Source organism: Cannabis sativa, chromosome 2 (genome assembly GCF_029168945.1).
Source record: "Cannabis sativa cultivar Pink pepper isolate KNU-18-1 chromosome 2, ASM2916894v1, whole genome shotgun sequence".
In the NCBI taxonomy this organism is placed as follows: domain Eukaryota; kingdom Viridiplantae; phylum Streptophyta; class Magnoliopsida; order Rosales; family Cannabaceae; genus Cannabis; species Cannabis sativa.
Genome location: NC_083602.1, coordinates 1,086,344 through 1,097,353, shown reverse-complemented (window position 1 = coordinate 1,097,353; position 11,010 = coordinate 1,086,344). Strand labels below are relative to the sequence as shown.

The 11,010-nt window shown below is 23.8% G+C and overlaps 2 protein-coding genes across 2 annotated transcripts; one reads left to right on the top strand and one right to left on the bottom strand.

Annotated features, from left to right (window-relative positions):
- Nucleotides 1–211: 211 nt before the first annotated feature.
- LOC115720799 (fatty acyl-CoA reductase 1) lies at nt 212–8,249 on the top strand. The gene is made up of 10 exons (XM_061109003.1): nt 212–290; nt 430–533; nt 2,722–2,930; nt 4,642–4,742; nt 5,627–5,822; nt 5,923–6,093; nt 6,241–6,322; nt 6,461–6,721; nt 7,636–7,766; nt 7,885–8,249. Exons 1-10 carry the CDS (start codon nt 212–214, stop codon nt 8,045–8,047), a joined length of 1,497 nt encoding a protein of 498 aa, XP_060964986.1. The 3' UTR covers nt 8,048–8,249.
- A 1,792-nt stretch (nt 8,250–10,041) lies between these two features.
- Nucleotides 10,042–10,659, bottom strand: LOC115719124 (2S seed storage albumin protein-like). Its single transcript, XM_061109754.1, has one exon. It carries the CDS (start codon nt 10,598–10,600, stop codon nt 10,172–10,174), a length of 429 nt encoding a protein of 142 aa, XP_060965737.1. The 5' UTR covers nt 10,601–10,659; the 3' UTR covers nt 10,042–10,171.
- Between the last annotated feature and the right edge of the window lie 351 nt (nt 10,660–11,010).

Below are 11,010 nucleotides of genomic sequence, written 5' to 3'. Positions count from 1 at the left end.
TTTCTCTCTAGGCAAGCTAACTTTCCAGTCTCCCTCTCAAAGTTTTCTACCATTGGACTGTATATATTTATTTATATATATAGATAGATAGATTGTTGCAATGATATAATCATATACCAAAATATTTCTTTAAAGTAAAAGAAAAAAGAAAGTTGAGATCATTATATATAATTATATATATATATATTATATCAGTACTCTTAGATTTTCAATGGAATTTGGAGGTTTGATTGAATATCTTGAGAACAAGACTATTTTAATAACTGGAGGAGCTGGCTTTGTTGCCAAAAGTATGTATATCACTTTCATTAATAACTTTTTTTTTCTTTAATCAAAATATTACCTATTTTATAATAAATTAATTCAGTTGTGTATATATTTAAATTACGAGTTTATTAATTTGTGTGATGAATGAATATATATATGAAGTCTTTGTGGAGAAAATTTTAAGGAGTCAACCAAATGTGAAGAAGATTTATGTTCTTTTAAGAGCTTCAGATTCCAACTCAGCACGACATCGTTTCAAAACACAGGTTCAAAATTCATATATATATATACTAGTAAAAAGTTACGTGCGAGGCACGTATACTAATTTTATGTTAGGTATATTTTACTTTATTTAAAAGATATAATTAACAATTAAAGAAAAAATATTATTACTTATTAGGTGAGATTATTATTATGTATATCTAAATAATGTAATTTATAATTTTGACAATTAAAAGTAAATACTGGTTGTAATATATTATAGTGTTTAAGAAAACTTGATAATTTAAGTGTAATATGTTCTTAAGATAATCCAAAAATAAACTAAAAATTCATGTTCAAATACTAAAGAAAACACAACTTAAATGTGTGTGAAATAAAAAAGAAAATTAAAAATCAATCTCTAAATTATTGATAATTGAAGATAACATCTATCTAAAAGTTGTAGATAAAAAATCTCTTTTTCACAAATTATAATGTGAAATGATTTAGTTAAAATACTTTGTATATATATATATTGAACACTTCTAAATGGGTAATACCCATTGATGGGCACTAAAAAAAATTAATAAGGTAACAATCTAATAACCTTTTATGACAAGTTTCTAATAATTATTTTTTTTTTAAGAAAATTATATTTATTTTTTATAAAATTGCAAATAATAATTATAACCAATACTTTGAAAAAATTATAAATTATTTTTAAAAATTAATTGAAATTACTACTTTATAATTTTATGAAATTGTGAGTTTATTAATAATTTATTATTGTAAAGTAAGAATCATTTACATGTATATTAATGTGTTTATTTTAATAGGAGAATAAGAGCTTGATTGTGGAATCCAATTGTCTTAATATTATTCATGCTCTTAAAAATAAAACGTTACAATACTTCTTAGTTCTTACTTAGGGTATCATTGTTAGAGAAATATTATTATCATCTAATATTTTTTTGACATTACCATGCATCATTCTCCTAGAATAACTAATGAGGTGTTGTTCATTATTTATATTATTAGGATTGGAAGATGATAATCTTGTCTAGGGATCAAGTATAATTTTTTGTGCTAAAATTCTTGTGTTGGCAATTGCCATTATTCAATAATGTTTATGACACTTTTTTTCTTCGTTCATTTTTTTGTTAAAATTTTCTTTATTGGTTTTGTTCTTATAGATTTTGGTAAGCTCAAGTATTTTTTAAAAAATAAAAAGAGATAAATGATTAGCATCAAATATCAGTTCAAATATTAGTGAGATTTGTTTTATTTTTATTTATTATTTTATTATATATAAATAATATTTTATTATTTTATTAAATATAAATAAAAAGTTAGCCATGAATTTCTCATAAACCAAGAATTTAGTTATATAGGCACATTTTATATAGAATAGATATACATTAACTATATATATAATTAATTAATTCAATGTCTAATTTAAAGATATACATTGTTATAAAAATAATTATTTAACTTTGTTGATACTTTTAAATAATTATCTAAGTCATATTTTAATAAATAAATTAAATTTATATATTACTTTTTTTTAAAAAAAAAAATAATTAATTGATTGATTTAAAATCAGTAATTTTTATTAGATATCCACATTTAAAGTTATATATATATCTAATTCAAATAATATTATATATTATTTATTTATTTATTTTTAACTTAATTAAATAACTTTATGTTATTAATTAATAAAATTCCAATGACTAACATGCAAGCATCACACAAATATTAACAAATATCTTAGCTTAAATATATATGATTTATGTATAAATATATTTACGTATATAGTACGTACGTACATGGAAGTTTGAAATTATAAAATCCATGCATGCATGCATGAGTGGGATAATAATTTACGTAAATAACCAAATCCTATCCTATCATGAATATTTGCGAAACAAATATATGTAATGTCAAGTAAAGGTGTTGCTGCTCATATAAATATTATAAACATATATGTAATATTGAAAAATATATTTTAATTTACAAATAACATAATATGTTATTTATTTAAAATTAATATAATATAATTTATATTTTATTATTAAAAGTATCATATATTTATTAAGGGGTGACTCATTTATTAATTAATTTTAATATATTAAAAAAAGTATGAGACGATTAACAATATACTGCTAATTATATTACATATGAATTGTTAATTTAATCATATATTAATTTGTGTATTCTTACTATTAATGTTATTGTTATTTAATTAATTAGGTGATGGAAAAGGAATTGTTTAGGTTACTAAGGGCAAAATGGGAAAAGAAGTTTGATTCATTTATATGGGAAAGAGTGGAAGTTGTGTGTGGTGACATTAGTGATGAAAACTACTTATTAGGCATCAAAAATTCCAATTTGAGGGACCAAATGTTCAAAGATGTTGACTTTATAGTCAACTGTGCTGCAACAACTGATTTCTTTGAGAGGTATACAACAAACAAAATTATATGATTTTACTGCAAATTACCATTATTTAATGATATATATAATTCATGATTTATTATATTAGTCTAATTTCAACATTTTTGTATATTGCACCCTTCACTAAAAACCTAACTTTTATAGTGATAATTTTTTAGTCACAATTCTTAAAATTGTAATTCAGAAAAAACTAATTAAGAGTTTTGCCCTCCAAAATTTGATATGTGCTAAATTATGTTCCTGAATTTTTAAGACTGATTAAAAATTGCCACCTGAAATATTGAGATTATTAGTTTAAGGACTTTAATTTATCCAAATTTAATAAAGAAAGTCGAACATGGATAGAAGTTCAGGAGATATAATTTGCTATATGTCAAAGTTCAAGGAGCATGATTTGGTAGATATCGAAGTTTGGAGAGCAGACAATCACCGAACTAGTAAAATTAAATGAAAATAGATAAAAGTCCTTAAATCCAACTATCTTAATAGTTCAAGGAGAATTTTTAACGGCTAAAAAAGTTCATAAGACATGATTTGATACATGTCAAAATTTAGGGGACAAAAATCATAATTAACCTTCAAAAATTAAAACTTAGATACAGGCCGTCTCAAATATTTTGGAGGCATTGTTCTAATTTTAAAAAGTAGGCCCCTAACAAAAAAAAAATTATAATTTATAAATAATATTTTTAAATATTATCATATTACGAAAATATATTTTACATAATTAAGCACCCAAAAACTTAAACAATTTTATTAAAATTGTTGTTATTTCTAATGCAACTTCAAGTTAATATCAAATATTATGGGAAAAAAAATTAAAAGACATTAAATAAGAAAAAGAAATTAAGGAAAAATCTTTTTTTTTTTATTTGGAATAACAAATTAGTGGAAGATTGAGTTAAAAAAAAATTCCTAAAAAGTCATGTTGGGCTTTTTTAATTTGTGGACCATGTGCATTAGCACTCCTTGCACGGGTAAATAGTCGACCCTGCTTAGATACAAATACCATTGATAGAGCTCGACCTGCATATTTAGTGATATTTAGGGTAAAAAGTTGATTATATATTTGTTTTTTTATTAAAAAAAACAAGGAACAATTTTATTGAAAATGTAATAAGGGTTATATATATATTCCACAAAGAAAATGAAAAGTCATCTAGCTAAATAACAAGTTGTTCATCTATTTGAAAATCACAACTAACCACGAGAGTAAAGATTAAGAACACTCATAGAAATCTAAATAACAAAAACTTGTAAAAACTTCTAACAGTTTTTTAAAATTATTAAAGTAAAAACTCTCATGTGTACCAAAAATCGCGGTTTCTAAACAAATTGGTTAAAGTATTGGAATGGAATGATTTTTTTGTTTTTCTCATTTTTATGGAATGATACTATTCTATTTTAAAATAGAAAGAAAGACTATTTTAATGCAAGATAAGAAAAAAAATAAAAATTATGTATTTAAAACTTTATTCTAAATTTTATTTCATTTCAGTTCTTATTCTGTTATTCTTATATTTTAATTATTTCCAATCAAACGTGACTTAAAATTCATTTTAATTCAATGTGAATGTGACACTATTTCTAATATTATTTAATGAGTATAAAATATGTCAATTAATCACCAAATACAATAATTACAAGATAAGTGGGTAGAGAAAAAAATAATAATTAAAGGTGTGAATAATGTTACCATTTTGCTAATTTTTACAGGTATGATGTAGCTCTGGCCACTAATACAATTGGAATTTTAAATCTTTTGAGTTTTGCAAAGAAGTGCATTAAACTAAAGAAGCTACTCCATTTGTCAACTGGTTAGTAATTAATATTTTCATTACTATATTTTATAGCAAATAATATCAATTTTCATGTATAAATATAAAGAATAATATTATTTTTGATCATGTGCTCGCTATAAAAAAAAATTACTTTTAATGATAATTTTTTAATTACAATATAAATTTTTTGTGATTAAATGTAACTTTTAGTTACAAAAGTTACTTGTGACTAAACACTACAAAAACTTTTTTAAACATAGTATTTAAATACAAGTTGTTACAAATTAATTTTAGTCACAACAAGTATTGTGACTAAAAACATATTTAGTCACAGTGAATTGTGATTTTGTGACTAATACATTTAATTAGGACTTTTTAGCCACAACATAGGAATAATATAATTTATACTTAGTCACATTTATTTACTTTCAGTCATAAATTTTATTGTGGCTAAAAGTAAGTTTTTTGTTGTGACTTTATAAAAATTTATTTATTGGACATTTTGTTTTGTTTAATATGAATTGGACTATGTATTTTATTACTTTGAGCTCAATTTTTCATCAATATTTTTTAATATAATATGAAGGCAATCAATATTTAGCACGAACAAATACACACAAAAAAAAAAAAAACAATCATATTCATGTCATAACACCTACACCTCTATGTATAAGTATTATTATATTTTAGTTTGACGAAAATAAAGCAGCTCAAATTATTATTTCGTATTAACACTATTTTTTTTTAAAAAAAAAAAAGAATTTAAAATTGTTGCTAACAAAATAAAAGTCTGATCAGTAAACTTTTAAAAGACACAAGATTTAAAATAATATTTACCCTATATCGTAACTATTAAATATTAGTGATAATTATGACTAAATATTTTCTTATGTATAAATAAAATTTATTATTTATTATAGCTTACGTAAGCGGTGAAAGAGATGGAATAGTACCAGAGAAAGCATTCGAGTTTGGTGAAACATTAAAGAAAACTTTCACCAAACTTGATTTTGAAATCGAACATGAACTAGCCACACACAAATTGTCTCAACTTCGAGAAAACGAAGCTTCGGAAGCAACCATCAATGCCACAATGAGAGAATTTGGAATTGAAAGGTAACTAATTCGAAATTGCAGATCTCCTCTTTGCAAGAAGAAGTGTAGTTAATTTGTACTACATTATTTTATTGTTATTTTAATACTATATATGCTTAAATATTATTAGGGCAAACCATTTTGGATGGCCAAATACATATGTATTTACAAAAGCAATGGGAGAAATGTGCTTAGAACAATTCAAAGAAGATGTCTACACTGTCATACTACGTCCCACAATGATTTTAAGCACTTATAAAGAACCATTTCCTGGTTGGATCGAAGGACTTAGGTATGAAAATAAATATACAAAACTCGAAATTAATATTACTTTTTTTCTTTACCATAATTTTTTTTTCATATTTAGTGCCTAAAAAAATTATAATATCACCTATTTTTCAAATATTATTATTTTTGTTTAATTAATCTATTAATACAGAACCATAGATATCATAATTGCTAGCATTGGAAAAGGAAAAATGTCATTCTTCTTGGGCAAACCTACTTTGATAGTTGACTTGGTAAGTATATATAATATACAAAAATTTATTTTGTTAAATGATAAATATTTATGAATTTATAAGAAAGAAAAAAAAAAGATATATATGCTTATATTATATTATTTAAAAAACTAATTTCAATAATAAATATTAATGTAGATACCAGCAGATATGGTGGTAAATGCAATGATTTTGGGGATGGTATTTGGTGAAAATGGAATGATTTATCATGTTGGAAGCTCCATCAAAAATCCTATTTATGTTTCTCAAGCTTATGATTATGTGTATAATTATTTCACTGAAAATCCACTTTTTGATCATAAAGAAGAAAAGCCAATCATAGTAACCAAAGTCAAACTTTTCCAACATATTTTCACTCTAAACATCTACATGGCCATTCGATTCCTCCTACCTCTGAAGGTAATGATTTAATCATTATTATATGATTATTATTATTGAAAATTTTACATGGAACCTCTTTATTACTATAGCACTTAAAAGATATATTATCAATGTCTAATTTTTTATATGATTATGTATATTATAATTATAATAAATATTATGTCTATTTTGTAGTTTGTAGGAATATATACGTTGGCTAGGGCTACATGGTAAAGTTATAAGTGCACCATAATATTACAATATAATTATATAACTTAAATTAATTTTTAAAACTCAATTTTAATATTTTTTTAAATTTTTTTCACATTATTTTTGTTTAATATTAATAGTTAGTTTTATTTTGTTTCCATATTTTTTTTTAACTTTTTTAATAAAATTTCATATAGTTTTTTATTTTTATTTTTTTACCTTAATATTTAAAATATATTTTATTTTTATTTTATATGTATATTTTTTTAAGAACATAAGGAAAAAGAAATAAAAAAATTCATACAAATTAAAGATATATATTTTATATAAAATAAAAATCTACTTATAACTTTATGAAGTGTAAATAAAAATTTCTATTTTCTTTTCTCTCCGAATTGAATAACTACGAATAGTAATTTATTAACTGAGATTGACACTCCATTTAATATTTTTATACACTTTTTATTTATTATTCAATTTTTTTAACAAAAAAAAAAACAAGTAAGATGCATACTATAGCTATATATGTTGATTCATATACATATAAAAAAAAATTATAATTTTCTAAATATTGAAAATATAAACATTCCTACTATATAAAAATGATTTTACTCATACTTCCTAAATATTATATCTGTTATGATTATTATTTTTGATACCGTAAATTTGTTATTATAATACAATATATATTATTTAAAAAAAAACTAAAAAATATTTTTTTCTTTCTAACAAAATAATTACAGATACTGCAAATGGTGGCCAACATACCATTTTTGAGATGTTACAAAGATGTTTATGCCAAAAACATGAAGAAACTTCAGACAGTAATGCGTTTCATACAAAAATTCAAACACTTTGCCTTATTCAATGGGATGTAAGTCTTATATATTAATTATAAATATATATTTATATTTTTTTAATTATATTAATTTAAATTTTATATATATTTATATTATTATTCTTGTTATATATATATTAATTAATGATTGTAGATTTGAGGATACAAATTCTGAAAGGCTAAGAGAAGAATTGATCAAAGGGAGTGGCAATTTGGAAATAATGGAAGCATTCAATTTTGATCCCAACTCCATTGATTGGGAAGATTATATTATCAATACTCACATTCCTGGCCTCATAAAATATGTTATTATTTAAATGATATATTAAATTCTCTGTATTTTCTAAAGTATACTAGAAGATAATAATAATATGCTATAATAAGCTCAAAATAAAACATAATAAAATACTCTTATTGGAGGTAACATTATGAATAAATATGTTGGGTCTTGTGTTTAATTAAAACTCTATTTTAATGTAATCTTGAACTTTATTATCAATAAAAATATGGGAATTATATTATTATTACTTGTTTGGTTCACATATTTATTTTATGATCATATGTTTGATACATTGTTATTATATATGATTGACAATAAAATGGATGATTAAACACTACAATAAAAACTATCTTTAGTTATAACTTTTTAGTCACGATCGATATAATTTTTTTGTAATTAAATGTGACTTTTAGTCACAACAAAATCTTACTTGTGACTAAAACATAATCTTTAGATACAAGTTGTCACTAATTTAGTTTTAGTCACAACAACTATTGTGACTGAAAATACATTTAGTCACAACAAATTGTAATTTTTGTAACTAATACTTTTTGCTACAGACCTTTCAATCACAACTTAGGAACAATAATTTATAATTAGTCACAATTTTTTTCACTTTTAGTCACAAGTTTTGTTGTGACTAAAAATAAGATTTTTTGTAGTTAAAAGTAAAAAAAATTATGACTAATTATAAATTATTATTTATTCTTATATTGTGATTAAAAAATTTGTACATGGTTAAAGATATTAGTCATAAAAATTACAATTTGTTGTGATTAAATATATTTTTAGTGATAATATTTATTATCACTAAAACTAAATTTGTAACAGCATATATGTATCTAAATATTATATATATTTTAAAGACAAATAACGTATCATTTTGAAAGGTACACCTAAATTATTTTAACTATTAAAGCAAAGTTAACAATTTGTTAATTAATTATAAATAGAGGAAATACTACCGTCAACCTTTGTTATAATCTCTTAGTCAACTTTCACGTTCGAAAACATATATCGGAATATTTTTTTTCAAATTTTTTTAACGTGGGTGTTTGTTATGCTTACATTATCCCTGTAAATTTTTGAAAAATTTCGAATAATTTACAGTGCCGAAAATACATTTGAAGTTTTTTGAATTCGCGTGGTAATTAACTGGAATATCAGAAACTCTATTTTTCGGTATTGTAAACTATTCGGAATTTTTCAAAAATTTACAGGGATAATATTGTAACTATAACGAATACCGCTATAAAAAAATTTAAAAAATAATATATCGGCGTGTAATTTCAGACGTGGAGATTGACTAAAAGGTTGTAATAAGAGATTGTAATTAGCATTTCTCTTATAAATATCATCTTTAATAAAGGAACATCCTATTCACATCTTGAAATAGCGTCTTAAAAATAACTAGTAATAAAAAGTTTCTTTTAAATTAAAAAATAATTCATTATAATATATATGATCTAGCACAAAAAAAAAATAGTAAAATCGAAGGTTTAGAGGGATATATAGAAAGATGCATGACTTTTTTTTATCTAATTTCATGTATTGAAAATTATGGGTTCCATCTTAAAACCAATAGGCAAATGAGTTAAGTAGCACATGTTCTTTATATATAGCTCAATACTTTTACATTTGATCCATGTGGGACAATGTTTTATAATATCATGAAAAATAAAAAAAAAATAAAAAATCACTCTGAAATAATGTGGACTCGACCTTAAACATAGGCGGACTAAACTTGTGTTTAGAATCCACCTAAACTAGAGGCCCAAAAAAATATCTCCTTTTAAAATTATATATTTTTTAATTACTATAATTTTAAAAAATACCATACATTTTTTTTTAAAATAAGGACTCAAAAATATTTTGTTTCTTATTGCCCACTAAATTTCAAGACCGGTCCTATGTTTGCCCATATATTCACCTTTTTTTTTATGAAAAAACTAAAATAAAATATAAGCAATAATAATTATCAAATCACATAAGACTACTCAGACATGTTATACTACCACTAAACAATCCAACAACAACAAGTAACCATTTTATTAAAGAAAAGAGCCTTAATAAACTCCTTTTTAAGTTACAAAACATAAAACCTAACAAAGTACATCCCAAAAGCACACGATAATGTGCATTTTTCTCTCACTATTTATCTTCAATAGTAACGAGAGTGGAATTGGCAAGTTCTAGGCTGCATGCCACACATAGATGGAATATTCCTAGCACTCTCCATCATCCTCTGCTTATCCTGACCCTGCTCCTTCTGAATCTCCATCTCCAACGCGGGGCAACGACACCTCTCGTTGACATTCCTCAACTGGCTACAGCACTGATCCAGATGTTGGCTGTAGTTCTCGATCTCATCTTCTTCCTCAAACCGTCCGTGCATCTTCTCCCTCATGTACATTCTGCAGTGGTTCAGGTCCTGTCTCTGTCGCCTGCATTCCTGTTCGGAACCTGATCGGCTGTAGTTTTCAACATCGTCAGTTTCTACAGTGGTGATCGTGGTTCGGAAAGCAACTGCATGAGCCACCAACATTAAAGCTGCGAACAAAGCTAGAGTGGATGATGAGATTTTTGCCATTGTTGAAAATGTTTTAGGGTTTGGTTGTGTGGTGGATGTGTTTTTGTGAAGTAAAGGATTGGTATTTATAGGGTTTGCATGTAAAGTGTTTTTTTCTGCATGGATTTGACACATTTAATCTATACGTGTTAACCCTAGGAAAAATTTAATTCCACGTATATGACTTTGTGGCTTTAATTCTCTGCATGCATGCATGCATGCAATTTAGAGGTACGTGTTCAAAAGACAGGTGTACGTAATATTCCTTACAAAAAAAGACAAATATTACAGTGTTGTTTGTTAATTCTACATTATTCTGAGTATATATATTAATTATATTGGTGAAAACAATAATTGGCAGAGAATATTACTATACTTATTAATAATAATGAGTTAATTAATATATTCCTTGTGTTTTAAATAGTAAATTT